Source organism: Psittacula echo (assembly GCF_963264785.1).
Source record: "Psittacula echo genome assembly, chromosome: 2".
Lineage (NCBI taxonomy): Eukaryota > Metazoa > Chordata > Aves > Psittaciformes > Psittacidae > Psittacula > Psittacula echo.
This window is the reverse complement of record NC_137737.1, coordinates 57744934-57767926: the sequence shown is the minus strand read 5'-3', so window position 1 is coordinate 57767926 and position 22993 is coordinate 57744934. Positions and strand designations below refer to the sequence as shown.

At 39.4% G+C, this 22993-nt stretch overlaps 1 protein-coding gene across 1 annotated transcript in view; it reads left to right on the top strand.

Annotated features, from left to right (window-relative positions):
- Positions 1–22993, top strand: part of OBSCN (obscurin, cytoskeletal calmodulin and titin-interacting RhoGEF) — a gene marked incomplete at both ends in the record, with an annotated part of 174394 nt that overhangs the window by 123089 nt on the left and 28312 nt on the right. The window contains 8 exons of the mRNA XM_080609638.1: positions 307–471; positions 1766–1924; positions 3152–3329; positions 5303–5416; positions 6093–6260; positions 6536–6638; positions 7232–7361; positions 8508–8613. Of these exons, the coding sequence (XP_080465764.1) occupies positions 307–471; positions 1766–1924; positions 3152–3329; positions 5303–5416; positions 6093–6260; positions 6536–6638; positions 7232–7361; positions 8508–8613 (1123 nt within the window). The remainder of the gene's footprint in view (positions 1–306; positions 472–1765; positions 1925–3151; positions 3330–5302; positions 5417–6092; positions 6261–6535; positions 6639–7231; positions 7362–8507; positions 8614–22993) is intronic.

Below are 22993 nucleotides of genomic sequence, written 5' to 3'. Positions count from 1 at the left end.
CAGAGAAATGTAATGGATACATTTAGGATTGTTTTGGAGGTTTTTTGGTTCTCAGTCACTGAAGCATATCTGGTAGTTGCTTCAACTTTGATTAATATCAGCTGATATGAGGAAAAGTCAGGCTGGTTAATCATTAAGGCTGCAGAATGGGAAGGAAAGAAGAGACTTCAGTAGCTAAGCAGCACATGGTGAAAGAATGGGATAAAAGTTGCTCAGATGAAAGATCTGGAACAGATATGGAGAAACTCACTGAAATTTATTATTTTTTTTCTGACTGACTGGTAACATTTTCATATTCATCTACAGGAATTAATCCAAAACAAAGCAAGAAGCAGCCAAAACTGCACTTTGCTTGAGCAGGCTTATGCCATTGTGTCTGCACTCACCCGAAGAGCAGAAAACAACCTTCATGTCTCACTCATTGAGAATTATCCAGGCACCCTGGAAAGCCTTGGTGAACCCATCCGACAGGTAACTGACATTTCTCAGCTGGTGTTAGTGCTATGCAAGCCCTCACTAGTTTCTAAGTAGCCTTAGGTCCTACAAGAAACTCTTTTAGAAATCATATCTGAAAGACTGTACTGGCTTATTGCCTTTCTTACTGTACAAAGAGATGGGTGTCCTGGCTTGGTTAAGGTTTGAAGCACAACAACATAGATACTTACAGAGCATTTCACACACAATGCGGTTACTTGCCTTTCCAACCCACTCATCAAACAGGAGCAGATTTGTTCTGAGCCTCCATATGACTTTACTGCATTTTATATTTTCCTCCTCCTCTCTTATTATTGGCAAGCTGCATGGGCCATTTCCTGAAATTACCAGCATCAGTGGGTTTTTCCTGTTTATTCCTCAGGAGTTACTTACTGAGCTTTTTCAGTCCACATGGTTTCAAATTTACACAATTCTTTTGCAGAGCTTAGTTTGCTGGGCTAGTAAGGTAGCATAGCATATGTTGCATGTGCTCTGTGTGAAAACATCACATGAACTCACAGATGTTCTCCCAAGCTGTTCATATCTTTAAGAGAACTGCGTGCTCCTTCAGGTCTTTGTCCTGAAATGGATGCATGGTTTAGGAGGACAGAGGAAAGAAAACCCTGCTATCAGGACATTAGTCCTGTTTCTTTGTAGACTTACTGTGTCATGCTGGGCAAGTCATTTACTCTGCCTGTTTGTATCCCATGTCTCCCATTGAAATCACAGTGTATTGCTGAGTGGAGTTGTGAGGCTAAATTACAGTAATTCTCTGATGGGCATCCATCTACCCACATTTAGACATCCAAAGAGTCCAGTCCCACCCCAAGAGTTCTTACTTCTCCCTAATGATGTCAAGGGGAGACCGATGTCACTCACTGAGCTGGATATGTCTGATGGTGTGTAGCACAAATGTCCTGCTCTGGTGAAGGAGAACAAGTGAGCATACGAAGTGTCCGTGTAACACACAAAAGACAATTTTCATTAGCATTTCCATTTCCAAGAGTGTGCCTACCTGACAGGAACTCTGTGTTTTTCTGGCAACACATAACGCCATTCAAAGGACAGCATAATGACAAGCACTGTGTGCACCCCTGTTGGTGCTGTCAGTCTGATGCGTCACCTTTGGCATTAGAAGCAATCTGCTGTGCTGCAATAAAACAGAGGCACATAAGATGACAATATAACAGTAAACATTTGCTTTCTGTTCACTGAAAAATGATGGTGAGACATCATTGTGGTAATTATTCCAGGTTTATTGCTATGTATGCTTCCTTCTTTTTCCTATCAGGGCCACTTCATTGTGTGGGAAGGAGCTCCAGGAGCTAGAATGGCCTGGAAAGGACACAAAAGACATGTCTTCCTCTTCAAAAACTACATTGTGATCTGCAAACCAAAACGGGACACAAGGACAGACACCTACAGTTACATCTTCAAGAACATCATGAAGGTCTGATCACTTTGTCCTCACCTAGAGCATTTAGAACTTCATGCTTATATCCAGTTTGGACATTTTACTATTCTTTTGAGCTATTCCTTTGTTTCCAAAATTTTTTGAAGCACAAGTAGAATCTATGTCTATCCCAAAATCTCTCTTTTATACCTGTCAGAAACATGTCAGAAGCAAGGGTGGAGTTTTACAGTGCAACAATGAGATTACATGTACAAGTGTTTATTCATCTCTGTTACCTCATTGAGCTAATTGCATAAGTATGAAATATTGATGTGAATTTTTCTGTCTATAGTATTTGCTAGCATTTGTAGATCTTTGGTTTTGGCAGACTGTAATGTTGGGAATAAACTGGAGGAAACAATGTTTTAGTCATAAACTAATTCCTAGTGATTCTCTCTGTGGGTTATGTCTTTTCCTGACACTAATTCCTGTTTAGAAAAGAAAAATTGAGAGGATTTGACCAGCTCATCTTCGAACATTCAAGGCTCAGATTAAAAAGGCAGAAAACTGAAGAAAGAGTTTTCCCAAGGCAGTAGATGCCTAACTCCAGTAAAAAACAACCAACCAACAAAACCCACCAAGGAGTTCCTGACCAAGCCCAGTCAGGACCTTCTGAAAGTCCTTATCTCTGTCCTCATTGACATTCACAGGTGGATTTCATTTTCCAAAAGAAAAAAATTGATTAGCTGTCCAGGAAGTGCCTGCTCTGTAATGCCTTTTCATGTAGTCCCTAATTGTGCAGATCCTTGGCCCAACAATGCTGCATTGTAGGGACAGTGTGTCCCACCCTTGCGATACCTTTTATTGCTGGATGTTACTTACATGAAATCTGAGAATTACTCCCAGGGAAATGTCTGTTTGGCAACCAGACAGTCAAGTATACTGGTGAAAGGATTGCCAAACAACCCTAATTGCTGTTCAGCCAAAGCCACATTGTGTCTCTCATACAATCTGAAAAATCTTTAAAAACAGTGTAAATTACCCTTATTGCTGTTGGCAGAACTCATGTCCACTGGAGAGGGTACACGCTGGCAGCAGGAGACTTGCTAGTGTTTGATAGTTGTTTCCATTTCAAACCTTGTTTGAAGATGGTTCTGGTTCACAGAAGCTAGGTCCAGATCTGAACTGTCTTAAACTCTGGGATTTCAGCTGTGGGAAAGGTTCTGGCTGAAAACCCTAGGAACGTGAGATGTGTGTTGACTTAGCTGTCCTCCTGTCACGCAGCTGAACAACATAGATGTGAATGACCTTGTGGAAGGAGACGACCGAGCATTTGAGATCTGGCACGAACGGGAAGACTTGGTCCGCAAGTACCTTCTTCAGGCACGTACAGTGAATATCAAGAACTCCTGGGTGAAAGAGATCTGTGGCATACAGCAGCGGATCAGTGAGCCTCTCTGGAGTGAGTATGCCCTGAGATAGCCCAAACCTTCTTGTTTTTTCTTAGCTGATCTCCCTGATTCAGGAAGGAATTTAGCAAAGGAGGAAGAAAAACCTTTAGGACCATCTGCCACCTCTTAAACTGAACTTGGGTTGGAGGTTTTCCTTTAATCACATCACAGACTGCTCTAAATAACTCGCATGACTTGACAGCAAGCAGTAAGCTTAACTGGAATGATTATAGCAGTGCTAGGTCCTCCACCTGAGCTAAGGAAGGCATCTTTATCAGAATGGGACAGTGGTGTTTGACGTCCCATCTATTATCAAAGGAACCAAGACAGTGTATCACTGAACTGATTATGTTCACGTGACAGAGGTCCTACAGGACAAGTATAAGTTATTAAACAATAGCAGAGCACATGAGTAGCTCTCTAATTACTCTTCAATGTCTATAACAAAAGTGTGGAAAACACAGGCTGATGAGCTGAGAAGTGCTGGCTATCCCTGGTCATTTCAGCTGATGTGGGTTGCTTTTGATGGAAGATTAATCAAAGACTAATGGAGTTGATCTGTTCCCTGTCTTTATATCCGTGCATTTTTGTCAATAAGCAGAGGATGTTTTCCAGCAAAATAGCCCAGAAAATGTGTGTCACTGGGGAAGACAAACATTAGTGAAACTTCTAAAACAAATTTCAGAGTTGTCACTAGAGATGGCACTTAGGGGCTGTAGTGGTAGGACAAGGGGTAATGGGTTCAAACTTAAACAGAGGAGTTTAGATTGGATATAAGGAAGAAGTTCTTTACTGTGAGGGTGGTGAGGCACCGGCACAGGCTGCCCAAGGAAGTTGTGAATGCTCCATCCCTGGCAGTGTTCAAAACTGGGCTGGACAGAGCCTTGGGTGACATGGTTTAGTGCGAGCTGTCCCTGCCCATGGGAGGGGAGTTGGAGCTAGATGATCTTAAGGTCCTTTCCAACCCTAACTATTCTATGATTCTATGTGTTTGATCTGGTAGGGATTGCAGATAGACAGATGACCACAGAATTTGGTGGTAAAGGCCCTGGCCCACTGCGTAAAGAGTATGCTCCAGAGGGAAAATTAGTCTCGGAACCTGACCAGAGTTGTACTTACACTAGTATAAAGGCCCCTATGACTTTGTTGGGTACCAAATCCTCCTCTTGTCTTCCGGCTTATGGTGCTGCATCTGGGCACATGCATTTGCTTTGGATTTTTATCATGTCATTCTGGCTGCTTTGCCTACACTGTCATTAGAGATTCCATCAATTTTCCATTGACAAAATTTATCTGCAGGCATATTGCATCTTTATTGTCTAGGCATAAGCTACAAATGGTGTCCTTTACAGCATAAGGAAGTTTAGTAGCCCAAAATGCCAGAACAGAATTAGGTTTAGTGTAAATGCACTGAAGACAAGTCTGGACATTTTATTTTTGTGTTTTTAATGAGGTGTTCTAATGAGAAAGATTATCAGAATAATTTTGCACAGTTTCATATGGTAGTAATAAGTTGTAAAAGTCCCTTAACAATTCGGGAAGGAACTTAGCAAAAGAGGAAGGATTTTATTTTATGGAGACCAACAGGATGCTAGTTTGGATATCAAGGACACATTTTAATTGGGGAATTATTTTAACTGTGACGGCTCTGTGGTGTGTGAATAATGGATGTGTGGATGTGCTTATTATAATCATGGCCTAAAATACTTCTAGATCAGCAACAAATCTTTTTTTTTTTTTTTTATGGACTAACTTTATAGCCAACAACAGACATTTGATGGACTGAATTTAGTTTCAGATAAGCAAAGACAGCATGTCACTTATTATTAGCTGCTTACTATTAGCTGCTAAAAATTTCTGTTCGGCTTTCCATTGTGAACCTCACAGTTTTGCAAAAATTAAACCTATTTTTCTACTTTGCAGCAGCCATCTCATGGACAGATCTCCCTTCTTCTAGACTAACACGTTTATTCTGATGTTTCAGTACCTCCAGACTTTGAGGAAGAGCTAGCAGACTGTACAGCTGAGCTGGGAGAGACAGTCAAGCTGGCCTGCAAAGTTACAGGAGCTCCCAAGCCATCTGTCAGCTGGTACAAAGGTAAAAGCAGCAAGTCTTGAAATGCATCCTTCAAATTTATATTGCTTTCTACTAATTGATTAGTGGCTAACCTAAAAATTGACCCACTAGAGATACCCAAGTCTAGTCTTAAAGCTAGCTACTAAGCAACCTAAGTAATGTAGATCTTCCTATGAGCTAATATACCCTTCATTTTCAGGTTTGCCAATTGACATCTAGCAAGGCACATCTTGTGGCAGTTAGACAACTTCTAGTAAATGAACAACTTCTTTTAACTAGCTCAGATGTTTCCATGTCATAGCACAGGCAGCTGTGCAGACAAATATTACTGTATTGCAGAGGAACCAGCTTTGCTAGAAGCTCACACCTTGTAAAGATGTGTTCTGTACGTTTATAGTCACTTTGGAAGTGTTCCTTTGGCTAACAAATCAGAGCTATAAATGGACGGCAGATACTTTGGGAGAATTTCACTTTTAAATGAGGACTGATGAGGTTCCTCAACAGCGCTTTGCCCAGAGGATGTTTTGTAGAGACCTGGACGAAGTTAAAGAGCTCATTCCTTAACTACCAGCATCAGCGGCAATAAAGCAAGCTTTCTGCTCTTGGACCTTTCAAGTTGAAAAGCTGGATGGAATTTCCAAGGAGAAAGCATAATCAATACTAAAGTGATTAAAAAAAATTTTCCTTTGTCTTTAAGATGGAAAGCCTGTGGAGGTGGATCCCCATCACATTATAATAGAAGATCCTGACGGCTCCTGCACATTGATCTTGGACAACCTAACAGGCGTTGACTCAGGACAGTACATGTGCTTTGCTTCCAGTCCTGCTGGAAATGCCAGTACCTTAGGAAAGATCCTTGTTCAAGGTAAAGTTCGGCACAGATGCATTGTTTTAAAGGGGTCTGCTATATAATGCCTCAAACATAAATAATAAGACGTTCCAGAAGTCCTATATAACATATACTGAATAATACTTAAAAATAATCATTTGATGTAGAGGTGCCATCAATTATTCTTATGTCAAAAAGTTTGGTCTTTAGTGTCTTGTGTGCAAACATCATGAGAATTACCTGGTCAGACACACATCCTTCTTTTCTGGTCACATTTTCAGCTACTAGCTACATTTATCTTTGCTTTGCAGTGCCACCACGGTTTGTGAACAAGGTTAGAAATGCTTATTTGATTGAGGGTGAAGATGCTCAGTTTACCTGTACTATAGAAGGAGCACCTAGGCCTCAAATCAGGTCAGTTCTTCAAGTCACACTGGAACAAATCCCATTTTCCGATCTTGCATGGTCAGGAGAGTCTCCTACCCTTTCTTTCAAGGTTTTGACCCTTTTCCCTTTTTGCTCTGTGTCTTCCACCTTAATCCGAACCCAATGCTAACTCTTCCCAATCCAAACATTCTTGAAATACTTAACAATTTATTCTAGCAAGCATCTGAAAAGAAGTACCTACAGATAATCCCTGACATGAGACTGTATGAGATCTAATACCTTGACAACATTTTACCGTTTCTTTATCCGCCCTGCCTTACACCTGAATTGATTTTATCAGCAATCAGTCTAGGGTATTCAGACAAAAAGCTCAGCATATCTTCTCATGATTTGAAGCCCGTTTTCCTGCATTGACTTACAAGAAAAATCTCATAAACCTGTGCAATTTAGTATCCATGTGCGATCTACCCACCCGCAGACCTATCTTCCAGCATCCAGAAGTCTGGTTAATGATTAACTCTTGAGTTGTTTGCCCACTGGTCTGATAGGCAGATTACTGAGGGTACTTCTTCACAGTGCATATTGTTTTCTGGCTTATACTCAGTGTTTTCGACATGCAGGTGGTACAAAGATGGTGTATTGTTGAAGGACACAAGTAAATACCAGACTTTCAGTGAACCACGGAGTGGAATGGTAGTCCTGGTGGTCAAGAACCCTTCCAATGAAGACATGGGACACTATGAATGTGAGGTAAGTATGGAAAGATTTAAAGATCTGCTGTCTGACATGACATAGGTAGAATTAATTTTACTGGGAGAGTTTTGTTGCATGAGATTAGTGGCTGAGTAATTGCTGCTTCCTGTCATATAGAAGTCAAAAGTCAAGTTCTCCTGAGCCAAATCTGGATTGTGGACATCCAAAAGCTTCGTAATATTCTGATCTGAGAGTCTGGTGGCTCAAACCGTAATTGAGTGAGCTTGTTCTATAGTTTTAAATTCACATTCAGATCTCTAGAGGTACCTCTTACAAAGTCTGAGACCATTTTGGTGTGATTTTTTTTTCTGGACTGTCTTTAAATTAGGACAGATTCATGCTGCTGAAAAAGAAAAAGCATAAATAAAAACCACCCAAAGCCAAAAGAGAGAAATTAAGTCTGAACAGAAGTATAAACCACTGAAATTCCTGTTTGTTTAGCAAGCATACATGGAAGCATCCAAGAAATTATAATAAATGTACTGTAAAATGTTTTATAAAAATTAGTCATAGTCTATACATTCATTGTAATAAAACAGGGGTCAGCAGCATTCCTTGTTTAGGAAATTAGCATGGGTCGCTGTCCGTGGTAAATGGCTCAGCTCACAGCAGCTTCACAGTTATTCCACAGAAATGTTTAGGACGTTTGATACCATTTAAAAACTTCTACTAGAATTTTAGCAAAATCAGGTTATCTTGCATGTGCTGTTGGATAAGGTCCCATGATCCAGGATGATCCCATTCCCTTGGCTGAGTAAGACTCAGTAGATTAACAGAAGATAAATCAAAAATTCCTCTTCAATGACCACCTAAATGGCATCCAGCAGGAATCTGTACCTGTTGGTATAGACAGAGCTGCCTCAGGACCATGTTACAGGCCACAGAGCAAACTGCAAATCACTGTAAGGTAGCTAATGTGCTGTAACTTCTCCTTGCGAATTGTTTCTGGTAAAGCATTATCATGAACTCCACTGAGCAGCAGTGCGTTCATTCAGACTCTAGCTTAGGTTTGGGGTCGCATCTTCATCCATTTCTGCTGTCATGTAATTGTAATGAATTTATAATGTAGTATAGGAAGTTTTTATTATACAAAACCCACCCAAACATCCTGCATTTCATTTGGTACTGCATGATTCTCTTCAGCTGGTGAACAGATTAGGGTCTGCAAAAAGTGGGGCAGAACTTTACCATCACAGTGCTGCAGCCCTGACCCAGGAGAGGAGAGGAGACCAAGCCATTACTATAGAAGGTATGAACCTTGACCAGCTCTGTAAGTATGTCAGTGAATTATTCTAAATCCACCTCATTGAGGATCAAATATATTTGCCATCTTATCCATGTTAATTGTTGGTGTATACGTATCTGTACGTCTATCAAGATGTGCATGGGTATACTGCAGCTCAGCTCTATACCCATCACCATCTGTTGATTTGCAAACCTGGCAAATCAACTTCATCATATAATGCTCATAAATGCATTATATGAAAAAGGAGGAGCAAATGAAGGGTATGTCACGCCACCGCTAGTGCAAATAAAATATTTCTATTCCTGTTTGAACACTTGAAAATGCGTGTCAGCCTCACAGAACGTGAGTTATATACTGCTGAGACAAAACAGGGGCCAGTAAGTGAAGCTGCAGGGATATTGTGATCATTTCTGAAATACTACTAAAGACCATCTGGAATGACTGAGAAAGCAGCACTGACAGCAGTATGTCCAGAGCAATATTAGTTCATCCACTGAACCTAGGACTGTTCAATCCTGTTCAGGCATTACACACCACGTAGTTATAGAGTCTATTCCTTTTTTCTCTGCATGTTTCACCTGAATTGGTAGGGTGATAGGAACATCCATCCAACAGCATATCTCTTTCTTCACACCTTTAGAATGAGACTGTCTAAAGTTACCTTCTCATTAAAGGGATTTCCACAAGCAGTGTTAGACATGCTTGCTATAAACCCATCAAAACCAAATTTAAATCAGTGGCTACATCTGCATAAGGAACATTTGTTGGCATAGGAAATTGGTTCTTTGTACGTCTTGAAAGTGTTCTTGGCTGGCTGAGGATGGGCCAGCCAGCACTGTCTCTCTTGAAAAGTTCCAGCAGCAGTTCAGGAGGTAATACAGCCAAGGGACTATCTTATAACAGATAATAGATAGCTTACCATTTTGGAGGGTAAGAGAGAGGCCTAGGATAGGCACAGGCTATGTTTTCAGAATGCCAGAAAAACTTGGTGCCAGATGAAGTTGGTGGAGACATGGCCAAAAAAGCCAGAGGTTTGAAAACAGCTGTAGAACCTTCTTTCTCATCTTCATTGTTTTTACATAGTCTTGTGATAACAACAGGCTTTCAAGTGTGCTTTTGACAGCGGATAAGTGTTATTACCAACATTCACTAAAAGCCATCAAATATAAAGGCACTCTGACTGAAGTCTGGAAAAATATTCAGGGGAAATGGTGATCCCCTCATATTTTAATTCAGCATTTTCTGTGGGCCTTTTCTCCTGGCCCTGTCTGAGACATCTATGTTATATTCTTGCATTAAGAGCATGCAGACACAATAGGCTATCAGATTAGTATCCTGTTCTATGTACTAGCTTGTCATCCTCTTATACTTGCTTTCCTTTTAGTCCTTTCCCAGAGTGCCATCAAATCATTCAGAAACACTATAGGGAGAATGGTATTAGTATAGCAACACTATAATTGTTTCAGCAGAATAAACCTTGAAGTACTTCAATACTTCATCCTTGCTATGCCATAAATAGACAAAAATAAGTGGCATTCAGGATGCAGAGGAATGCAAATCACTGTTAGGGTGGCATATCTTGATGAAGTTCCCTTGTACCGAGGTGGAAGATGTTATAAAATCAACAAGGACCGTAAAACAGTGTTAGGAGCATTGCTCAACTTTTGGGGTTACAAATGTGTATATATTCAGCCCCAAATTACTCCTCTACTATCATAAATAAAAAAAAATAAATAATTGTGAGCTTGGCTGAAGAAATATAAATGGAGTTTGCCTGGAAGCTTCAGAAATGTTATGAAATAGTTTTTGTTGTATGATGTGCAGCTGCTTGAACTTGATAATAGGGAAGGAAATAGAGTTACCTCCAGGGAGGAACAGGGGGAAAGCTGTTTCAAGCCAATGGAGCAGAGAGCAGGCTTATCCATGGAGCTAGACAATTGTTCTGAGCAGAATTACATCAGGGATGCATTCATCATAATGCACTTGACCAAGGAGGGAATTCATTGCTTTCTTGAGAATCAGTAACCAACCTTGACCTACCTATGGAAAAATCAGGTTCATCTGACTGGAGAACAGATGGATCTCATGAAGGCTTTCTCTTTCCATCCTTTCAATTCTTTCCATTTGTGCAAATGGGATTATTTGTAACTTCACCAAGAGGGCAACATTACTGCTGTGTGGTGTTATTACAACAGAAAATTGATACTGTCTCTTTCCTAGCTCACCAACCTGGTGTGTCCAAGTTTTACCCGTTTATCACTGGCTCTCTATTGTCAGTCTCCTGAGGCACACAAGGGGCTGTAGTCGCAACTGTTTTAGTTTTTATCCTCCTGCCTTTCTGTACTGTTTATTATGCTGAACCAAACCTACTGTCACAATTTGGAGATACCATTAGTACAGTGGTTTTCGAGCCCTGATCTGCAGGCAGTGATGGTCCACAGTCCAGCACCATGTGTCTCAAAACCAAACTGCTTGTCATTAGGTTTAAATGGTTGGACTTGATGATCTTAAAGGTCTTTTCCAACCTAGCTGATTCTATGAAATTCACACTATGGAATTTGCAGATCTACTGGAAGGACCAAATCTGAAAAGGATGGAAATCACTGGACTAAGGGGTGTCCTTGTGAGCAGCTGCACCTTGAGCTGCCAGCCTGAAATGCTGAGATCTGCCTTCAGCTATACTGTCGCTGAACTGAAGTCAATGGAGGGTTGCTTCAAAAATCCCTTTTTATGGACATTGGAAATCTTTTAGATATTAAAAAAAATGTAACTGAAAGAAGATCCTCTTCTTTGACTTGAAGTTGTCTGACTGCTTTGCTCCTTGCTGCTTAACATACACATGGCACATCTGGGCTGATGTGCTCTGGCATCCCTTTTTAACATGTTACTGTTGTCATTCATACATCCCAGGCTCACTAACTTGCTCCTTTTGTTAAGAAAAATAAAGCCCAGTGTTTTTGAAAAGTGTTGCATTTTCATTTGTTGGGCAGATCCAGGCCATAGCATGAGACAGTCAACAGCAGAGCAAGAAGACAGCTACACAATGGAAGATAGGCAAAACTATGAAGAAAAACAGCACATGCAGTTGCAGAACAGGAATCTCTTCATAGTTTTTACTTAGATCTCATTCAGAGCTTTGGGCAACTTTAGTTGCCTTGTTTGGTGATATCCACCTTTCAGAGAAAAGCTAAGCATTCCAAGGCTCTCAAATATTTCGAGACTTTCAAATGGAAGATTCTTTAAAACACAGAGGAACATTACATCTCTGTCCTTGAAGATCCCTGGCTAGGCTGATAATTAGGATATTTATGTTGTTATTATTTTTCTGTTATCATCAGCTAGTCTTATTTTTGTGCTGACCACTTGGGTTTTAGTGCAAATTTAAGAGAGCACAATCTGCCTTTAAAACCATCTCAGTGGCTGCAGGAGCGGAGCCTTTAATCTAGAGAGAGTGCAAACCACTTTCATTTCATTCACACAATTTAGCAAACTGCATTCTGGCCATGACTTGCTCATTTAAGATCAGCTTTAGCAATTCACATCAGATTTGTGCATCCCCTGTTGCAGATTAACCTCCAGAGCATAGCAGAAGACGGGTGAAAGCAGAGCAGTGCTCTCATGGCTTATGCCAGCAGCATGTACTGTGCAGGAAAAATAGGTTTGTGCTTCTCCTAGTGGAGAAAGCAGACTTAAATTTTGTAATAAAGGCCATAAATCACCCTTCATACATTCAGGGATACAAGAACTGACCTACCCTATATGTTTAATCACTTGCAAGTGAATGATTTCATGTATTAACCAAAAAGGAGTCAGGTCCTACAGAAGCACTGGCTGATCCTAATGCTTACAGCTTTTAACCTGCCTATCAGGGGCTCCTGCTTTGCAAAGCTGTTTTCCTAAAATGCTACCAAACAAGTTGAAATGATAAATCCAGTGTTAAAACAGATGCAGAATATTTTCCTCTCAGGGAAAAAAAAAAAAAAAAAAAAGAAACCCAAATTCTCTCATCCTACTTTCATGTGGTTCTGTCCTTCATATAGGATTGTTTAAATCCTCCCTCACACTTTAGATAGCACATATAAAATCTCTCTGTCATGCACTAAATTGGAAGTCATCAGGACCCATTCACTATATGCCATTTACAGCTTTCTCATCCCATGCCAGCTGAACTTTTGTATACTGAATCCCTTTGACATGTGCTACGTATAGAAATATTTTGATCCATGTCATTTGGGAGGACTTCAGAACATTGAGTAAACATTAAAGAGTTTGGGAGATTTAATTAAAACATATTTCATTAAATACATATTTCACTCTCATCTAAATACAGTTGCTGTTAATATAATTGTGCAAAACACCTATGTTTATGTGTATAATCAAATTCATTCCTATTTACATCAGAACTGATACTCTTGATGCTTATGGATGAATCCTATGATATTATTTGATGATATTTTCTAAAAAATTCTCAATATTAAGAGTTTAAAAATTCAGGAAAAATTTCTAACCTGGGTGCATTAAATTGTTCAAGCACTCAGTTCATCTTCCGTCATTGTACAATTATTAGTGTACCATTTAAAATGGTTTTGAATTATTTAAAAAATATTAAGGATAGGTAAACACTTGTAATTGTGTTCAGGGATAAACACGCCCTTGACTTTGCCAGTAAGCTATAAACTCTAATTTCAAAAGAGATTTTGTTTAAACCCACATAATTCTACAGTAAGTCCTTTGACTCTATTAGAAATTATTCAAGATTTTTTACATACATAAATGAGACAAGGCCCTGCAAAGAAAACATAGAGCTCTACATCAGATATTAACATCTATGTTTGCACAAAATTAGTTTTCATTATGTTGGGATTTGTTGTTATGCCTAGCAGCAGAAGAGAGCCCTTGGAAGTTAAGTGGAAAGAAAATTCGGTTAAATTATTCCATCTAATATTGTAAATGTATTTTTAATTTTCAGCCAGTGCAGTTTTGGGGCACTATTGAAAACATGAACACTAATCATGAGTTATTTAACAAATAATACAGATCCTATAAGTTCCCTGGGCAAGAACTGTTTGTGATTTTATAGATACATTTTTAAGTTGCAGTTCACTTTCAGTCGTACCAACTGAAAATTACCAAAGCTTATTTATTATAGAAAGATAGGCTGGAAGATTGCAAACTGAATGCTCGACAAATTACTTTGAGATTAAATTCAGGAGCATTTTTGAACTTCACCAGTTTATTCAATAAAAAGTGGGGCTTGCTGTTGTTTTTTCTAGATCTCAGATAGGTTCAGCAGTTTAGAGTGTGTTCAAAGCAGTCTGGTTTAAGCAGTGTCTCAATTTTATTTCAGCAGATAGGATGGGGACCTGTCAAAAATATCTATTAGCTCTTCAAATGGTATCTTTCTTATTTTTTTAATGTTAATTTTAAGAACTATTTGAAAAAAATCATTAAATTATTGCTTTTCTTATGATCTTGATATGCATCGACAGCTTCTATTTTGTTATTGGACAAGGGTCAGGAAAAATTGCAAATTATAGCAAAAAAGAGATGGAGTAGACATAGATGTATTACAGGGCTCTCCTGGGTTTCCTAGTTGTTGGGTTTTTTTAATGCTGATTTTCTGTACTGATGATAATTATTTTAGTTTTCATAGTTATCAGCTTGGATTTTGCATCTAGACCACAAAAGTTTGGAAACTGTTCTGTGTTTGGGGAAACTCTTTTTCTAGTAAGTGAGATCACAGTTTAAAGAATTTCAGCTCTCCAGGATTATCCAAATCAATGCATTTCCAGGTTTCTCACACCATCACTACATTATTACAGAAAAAATAAAAATTAAAACCCAAATTATTTTCTAGCTTTCACCTGTGAAACAAAAATGTCAGAATCTCATGGTACAATAAACAGACTTAGCAATATTGTTCTCCACAAAATACTTGATTTCAAAGCTAAAATCATTCACTGTTCAGAAAGCAGTTTTCATTCTTGGTCAGGAACACTAAGACGATGCTGGAAGTAACCACAGAAAGCATGGATGGGATGGTACAGTTGGGGTTTTTTTTCACTCCAGTTTATTTGGTTAACTGAGCAAAGTTAATTTAATCATTTCAGCTTTTGCCTTTCTTTAACCCCATGCTGTTCATACTGTTTTCTTTGTAGTCACTGAACAAGAGACTAAAGTGCCCAAGAAAACCATCATCATGTAAGTGCTAATTATTTTTTTTTTTTTGTAACATTTGTGTTTTGCCTTGCTGCCTATGCATGATCCAATAACAAGCTTGTGTTTATTGGCCATGCAAGTGTGTTCATTCCCGTCCCAACAGATCTCATGGTATTCTGTGCTATGCAAAGTGACCACCTGAAAAAAATCTTGCTATCCCTTATAAAACACAGCAGCACTGGTGTTAGACACAGCCTGGGTCAGGTTTTTTAATGATAGTACATGCGGAAAAATTACACAGAATACTGATAAGAGTTACACAAGACTTCAAGAAGTAGAGTCTGACTCTCAGTGTTGAAAAGAAACTGGCTTTGAGAAGTGGCTACTTGAAAAACTGTACAAATTTAACAGGTATATCATAGTTTACAGCAATTTCTTCTGGCTTTCTGTTTTTAATTCTTGAGGAAAGCTTTTTATGATGAAGCAGAAGGAAGATACGTATTTTTATCTCCTTCTGTCTTTGTATTTCTAATATGAAATTTTGCCCTGATAATGATGACTTCTTGCATACTTTGAGCCTGGATTATATTGGGTGGGTGCCTATAACATAGAAAGATTAATTTCAGCTAAGAGCAGTACTTTCTCAGCCATGTGTAGACCAACAGCTCATCAGCCATTAGAACCTTAATGTATCTTCTTAAGTATCATAGACAAATAGATAACAAAATTGTTTCATGTGCTGGAAAGGGGACATTGTCCTTCTGTGGTAGACCTTCAGAGCACCTCCAAGCTATTCAAATCATGACCAGATGGTAGTGGGTGACTATACAACAGATATTTTGGGGCAATGCATTCCCTCAAGAGTTGTACTGTTGCTAAAATCAGTCATTGACTTGGACACAATGCTAAAATTAACTTCTTTTGGATGCTGAGGAGGATGTGTAAAATGACAACTATAATATGGGTAAGAGCTGCTTACCTTTTATCTCATTTTCTATGATGACTATTTCTGATGATCCATACACTTAACCCATTTGGAGCCAGTGGCTTATAGGAAGACATGTCCCCCTCTCCTGAGCAGACAGGAGAGGCAGGAAGGGGTTCTGCCTTTGCCCCTCTCCTTTCCACATCATTTCAGTTAACACCTCCAGTCATTAGACATTTTTTACCTTGCAAAGACCAGAAAATAAAGGTATTTCTGTACTGTCTGTACTGTCTCAAGGATCAGGGTTCAGATACCAGTGGGGTAGCTAAACAGAAATATATTTTTTTATGCAACATTCAGAAACATCCTAAGAAAGTCAAGGAATCACTCAGTCAAACCATGTCTAAAGCTTAGTAAATCTCATCCATCTACATCTCTGTATGTGTAAATCATCTGGAGAGATGCTTTTATTTTACATTTCTCTTGTCAGCTTCATGATTTCAAATCACAAGCAGCGACATTACAGTTGATGAAATAATATTAAACTGATACAAAATATCATCAATTAATCTGATTTTTACATTTCTGACGCATAAATTCCATAGACTATTGCTTTGGACAGTTCAAGTAGTAATTCCTAAATTAAAGGCTGCAGTCCCAAAGGAGATTGGTATATTTATGAGTGGAATCTCAGAACAACACAAATTCCCCTCCTTTTGCTAGTGGATGTGGTCACGAACTCATTAGAGTGGACCTCAGCCGGAATTAGCATGGTGGTAAGGTAAAGTTTGGGAACAACTCTCTAAGGGCACATCCCAGTTCTCCTTAATATGTAGTGAGCTGAGAAACAGAAGCAGCTTTGAAACCACTTGCAGAAAATAATGGATAATTTAGAGGTGGGATTAATAGTCTCTATATATGCAAATCCCAGGCCCCAAAATGCAATTTTTGTAATGTAGAGCACAGTCAAGTGCAAGCACACATAGATTCATTCTCATCTTTATCTAAAATGATTTAGCTTTGTGTAATTCAGAAAAGCACCATGGGCATAATGAAGGCTCTGCATATACCTTAAAGCTCTATAGAAAAACTACAGAAAACTTAGGGGGAAGAATAAAGCAGTGGAAATGAGCAGTAGCAAAGAGAGCGCTCTGGACAAAATCTGATTGTAGCTGGTCCAGTCCTGAACTTCACTGCATCCTCAAAGGGAGAGAGTGATGATGGAAAGAAATCTGATCTCCACAGGAGAAGACAATAATAGTGTCCAAAAATTAGACCAATAGATGAGAAAGGCTACAATATATCTAAGAGGATTAGCCTTCCATGATGGCTAGACAAATGCAATAGGAGAAACAGGCTTTTCTTGTACAAGGACTCCTTCCACCTTCTCTGTATCTCAGTGCAAAAGGCAGAGTAGAGGTAGCTGGTGACTTTCAGCCCTGTGTGCTGCAATAAGAGACTGGTGAAGAGAAAAAGAGAAATGAAAAAGCTGTTGTCTTGATTCATAATCCCAGTCTAGGTCACTGCTTTACACTTCAGCTAATCCTATTGCTTGAAGGCAGTGATAGAATCTCAACGCGGAAACAAAATCAACTTTGCTTGTTAGTTTCACTGAATCAACTACCTACGCTGTAGAGCATTGGCTTCCTCATGCTTGCAAAGCAAACACTGTCTTTACCTTCAAGCTTTTCCATGTAAGAAATGCCACTGAAAAATCTGCAGGAAAAACTGCATGTTAAACGTATAAATTAAGAGCACTGAAGTCTAAATTGAGGTGTTCTTGTCCCCAGATTTTAAAGCTATTTGATCCAACTTCATCTGTAGCTCATTTAAAGTCAAAGTTTGTCCTGCCATGGGAGCAGAAGATTGTTTTGACACAAGATGTGTGTACACAGATGCTGACAAGTCCCAGCTGCTTTGAATATGTCAAAACATTTAAAGTGAGCTCAGCAGAAATATACTTAGAAATTATAATTGTGCATCCCAGGTTGGTTTGGTACTCCTATGTCAATTAGTAGTAATAGGATCAGGCTGTGTCTGCAATGATATTATGAAGACAAAGAATAAGTGTATTTGGGTATAGATTACTTGTTTTCAGGAATGCCCTTTAAATATAACTGTTCTCCATGTGAAAATGCAGCTCTCTAGTCTCAAAAGTCTTTAATAAACAAATTAGAAATACATTACGTTAATTAAAAAGACAAGCTGCTGACCCTACTGTAATAAAGGCCATTTTGCCATTGAGTTTGATGAAATCAGGAGTTCAACCAAGAATACTCAGGAAAAGGTTAAATTCTTTGAGTCTTTAAAGTCTTTGGGTGAAACTGCTACATGGGTACAAAGTAGTGTAGTGGGTGGTCAGCTGAAGTCACATGAAATACAGTAACCCCCAGAAGAACATTTCTTAGATGGGCATACTCATTGCGTGTTCATGCACTAAAGGAGGTTAACGGAGCTATGGTCCCTCTGGGGGTAAGGGCACTGATGTTTTCCCTGGATCAGAAAGTAAGTGTAGATGGGCATGTGGGTGTGTGTGTTGCGTGTGTATCCCTTCCGAAATGACATGCTTCACCAAAAGCTATAGTGCTCACAAAACTAACCCCACTGTAGCGCCTTGACCGACAATAGCATGTGCTGATGGAGTGTGGCTCCCCAAAAAGTCTCATCTTCCTGCCAACTCCATTCCAACCCTTTCTGTCATCAGAGAGGAAACGATAACCACTGTGGTGAAGAGCCCAAGACAAAGGGGAAGGGTTTCTCCTGCACGTTCTTCTTCAGGTCATTCGCCTTCCCGCTCCCCAAGAGCGGAGCCAACTCCAGAGCCAGTCTATGTTTCAAAGATCAAGCAGCCTGTCCACAGATATGAGCAGGAGGCAACACCGAAGTCTGCTGTCCCCATGCTTTTTGTCACAGAACCAGAGGACAGGCAAGGAGCAGCAGCAAGAGATTTCACCGAAGAGACCAAGGTAGAAGAGAAAAAGCCCAAATGGGTTGAAGTGGAAGAAATAATTGAATTCAAGGTGAAAAAATCACCAAAACCTACAAGGAAAAGAGGCTCTTCCCCAGTAAAACAAGAAAAAGATGAATCAGGGGTGTTAACATTCACTTTTCCTAGCTCAAGGCCTAGGCGCTCCCCAGAAGATGATCCAAACACAAACAATTCCAACAATAAATTGGTGGAACAGTCAAAATCTTTGCCTAGTGACAGCCTCTCTGAAGCTGATATCCAGCCCCTGGTGTATGCAACTGAAGAGGAAGAACCTCAAGTCAGCAATGAGGACAGAAGCTTCCCTTGTGGGTCTGAACAACTAGGGAATAATTCATTTATAGACTACGGAACAGAAGGAAAGAGCTTCCCACAGGAAACAAGCGCTCACTGCGGGTCAGACGTCGCTTCCCCGCTGCTTGCCTGTGGGGGTGAGCCTTTGATCTTCAGATTTGAGACAGCTGCTGCAGACCAGCATGAACTTCTGTTCTCACTAGCAAGTCCAGAGGTTAAGGAAGAGGCAGATGAATTAGACATATCTTGGCCTGTTGAAGAGGAGGTACCCGAAGTAATACAAGATGTCCTTCCAGAAGAGGATAATGTCATTATAGTAGATGAACCTGAGGAACTACAAGCAGATGACATTAGCACCCGGGACCGCAAAATCTTAACCCACAATGGAAAATTATTAACTTTGGAGGATCTTGAAGATTATGTTCCTGAAGAAGGTGAGACCTTCAGGTGTGATGACAAGAACCGTACGGCAGAGAAACCCTGCGAGATCTCTGTGCTCCAGACAGAGATTAATGAGCCAACAATTGGGAAGCCAGTGCTGCTGAATCTGGGAAGACCTGTGATGTCCAAGCCCAGGCAAAGGTTTTTCAGCCAGTTGGAGGAGCACATTCCTGGGGGCATGTTCATGTCAGCATCTAGAGTAACCGGTGTGCAGTCTGTAGGCCCCTCAAACATCTCTTTCCATGTGAGCGATACCTGTATGTCAGTGACACCCGGAGTGCATGCAGCAACAGTAGCAGCTTCTCCTGGTCCCACCTTCACAGTGAAACCATCTTTCTGCACTGAAGTCCAACTTTCAGCGGACAACGGACAGTCAAGCTTTAAAACTGAAGTTTCCACAAGAACCCTCAGCTATGGGACTGTTGGCGAGCCTGTTACTTTGCACATCAGCACAGAAGACCTCTCCCAAAGCTGAGCAGATGCAAGCATAATTTTCAACACAAAAGAAAGCAGCGTTTTAGAAAAAAGAACTGATCAAATTTGTTGTAGGCGAGGGGAATTGGTGGCAAAGATTACAAGGTAACATGTACAAGGGAATACCTTTGAGGGCAATATATTTAAATATGTTATGTTGGGCTTTTCTAGTCTTAAAGGGAACATGTCTGTCAGAACAGTTTGTAGTTTTAAAAGTTTTGATCAAGGTGAACATGTATCATTCCATAGTGGAGCGGTGATGGTAGGTTTAGAAAAAGCCTGATTCTCCTGCCTATGACAGATAAATGAATAAGCACATTTTTGTCCATGAACTAAGAAATAATTTCAAGAGTCAATTTGTACATTATTTTGTCAAGAAGGTGAAAGTATCTAAGCTTTTCAGCATCCTTCAGCAGCCCAGGATAGGAGGACTGTTTCCAGCTAAAGCAATCTCCTGTCACTCTGTGTGCCCAAAGGACCTGAAGCTTCACACTGTCTTGACTCTGCTATACACTTTTGACACCAATTAGCTCTAACAAATTTTATTCATAAACCTTTCAACATGCATAGTGTGGTTACATTATTTTAAACTTCTGCCACAGAATGAAAAATACAGAAAATACTGCATTTACTCAGGATGCAAACGGCTGCTCAGACATTTTGGTTGGATTCCTAATTTGACTAAAGTCAGTGGTGAAAGTTCCACTGACTGAGGAAGCAAGGATTTCATTGTTCTCTTCTACTTCAAGTGAAAGCAAAAGTCTGTCTTGTTTAAATGACTGCTATTTTCAAGTCCACTTCCCAGTTGTCTAAAGATGCAGGTTTCATTATTCTGCATTCTAGTGTAGTGGATTTATAAGCCATATATTTTAAAATACCGATTTACTTAATGTGCAGCAAAAGATTAAAGTGCTGCACAAAATTATTCTTGCATCTGTAATCAAATGCTAACACAAAGAACCACAGATGTGGTCTTTGTCAAAAACTATTACCGAAAGAATATTTGGTCTCCTGTACATGCCAGTGGTGAAATATTGCTGTTAACAGACTGAGGGATAATGTCTGCTGTACATGCTAAGAGGAATTCACCACTGAGCTACAGCAAAGTAGCAGGAGCACAAAGAGAGTTTAAAAAAAAAAAAAGATAAAAAAGAAAAGAATTTTTTACTATAAATGCCTTGTTGAAAAATACATCTGTTCAAAATGTATTTGGTTGCTTGGAAGCACTGCCAGTTGCAATTGCATCATATTACTGTAACCATGTAGGCTGACTTGTCTTGTAGAGGTGCTTCCTTCTGTTGAGTTTCTCTGGAGCTTTGCAGTGGGATCAGTGGTTGAGGGGAAGGCTAAGATGCACAGAGCATGGCCCATTCCTTTTGGCTCACCAAAAACGGATGTTGCATAGACATTCAAGTTCCTCAGCCCTGGAAAGAAATGAACTTGTAGGCCCAAATATTGCTCCCAGTTGAAGTCAGCTGAAGAGTTTGTCATTGATCTCAGTAGGACCAAGCATTGGCCCTCTTTATCTGACAAAGATATGGGGTGAAAATTCCCAACACCTTGTCTCAGCTGAGTTGTGTAGAACTGTTGCAATAGAAGATGTTTTCATTTAGATGGTGTTGGGAAACCAGAAATGCTCAGTCACAGCTGAATTTCTAAATAGCATGAAGAGAAAGGATTGAGTGAGTTTCTGTTTTGGAAACGTATGCATGATGTTGTCTCAGTGTTTCCCAGCTAGGTAATTCTGTGGAGCTTGTTATGGAGTCCTATGGGGAATATTCCCGCTAACAGGGACTGAATTTACGAAAGGTGCTTGCAGAAAAGAATAAGTTGTTGTTTTTTCCTTCTGTGGCTGCACCTTGATAATGTGCTGACTAAAATGAACATATTGCTTTCACAGCCTTTTACTTTCAATATCCAAAGAAGATATTACATGCAATATCACGTTCACTGCCCTCATGATAAAGGATGCTTTTCCAGTGATTACATATGGTGAAAGAAATCAAGCCTCTTTTATGTTACTCTCCTGGGTTTTTTTATAACATCTCCTTGATTTATACTGTTTGTTTTATAATTAAGCAATATGATGGATATATATTAGTGCTTTTTTCATATATTGCACTGTACATTGGAAAGTAACAGACATACAACAGGGAAATACTTTCAGAACTAAAATTATTTCTTTTATATTGGGCCTGATTCTGATCTCAGTTATTCCAGTATCAATCTAGAATAATTTCACAGAAGGAAGTGGATTTCGTTCAGATTTACAGATACCGCTGAGAAAGAATTTGCCCTATGATAGACTTCAAAACCATAATATTAATTCAGAAGATAATGCAGTTGTGTAAAGGAATGTGGAGGTTTCCTCCTGTTGTGGTTAATGCTCAGGTTTTTCTAAAGAAGTTAAAAGATTACAGTTCAGATGTTTGTAGAAGAAATAACTATAGTTTGATCCATTAGCTCAAAGCAATTAACATCTGTTTACATTTTCTTTCAAAATTTAATCAAAAGACAATCAATTGAAAGGAATTTTTAAAATTCTATGCAGGACTGTTCAAAACATGAAAGGTTTATGAAAAGTTCATTACAAATATTTTCAAAATGTTTTCCTAGAGGTTAAAAAATATGCTTGTAAGTGATTAAACTGTGTAGATAACTAATGAGACGTGTGGGGGTTTGTTTCTTGTAGATGCAAACATACAGCTGTATTAAAAAAATTAATACAAAGAAAGTTTTACTAAAATTCCTGCAGGTAAATGGGTATTGATAAAGTGGAAACTTCAGTTTGCTTGACATACAAAAAGAAAAAACACATAAAAAAATCAAATATGCTGTTAGATGCTGAGTTTATGTCAATAAACATCTTGCATCAGCTGTCACTGAATTCAGTGGGTTTCTGTGTTCTTCTCTGTTCATGGCACTTGATAGTCCAACAGCTCATCCTCTTCTCCCATTGACTTCAGCAAGATCTGGGTGGCAAACCAAAGAACATTAATGCAGTTGGGCTCTGGTTCCTTTTTTTATTAACTGCTTCAGAAGTGTTCACGTGAAAAAACCTGGTATTAGAGATACTTTCAGATCTGTGAGTCAATAATTTTCAA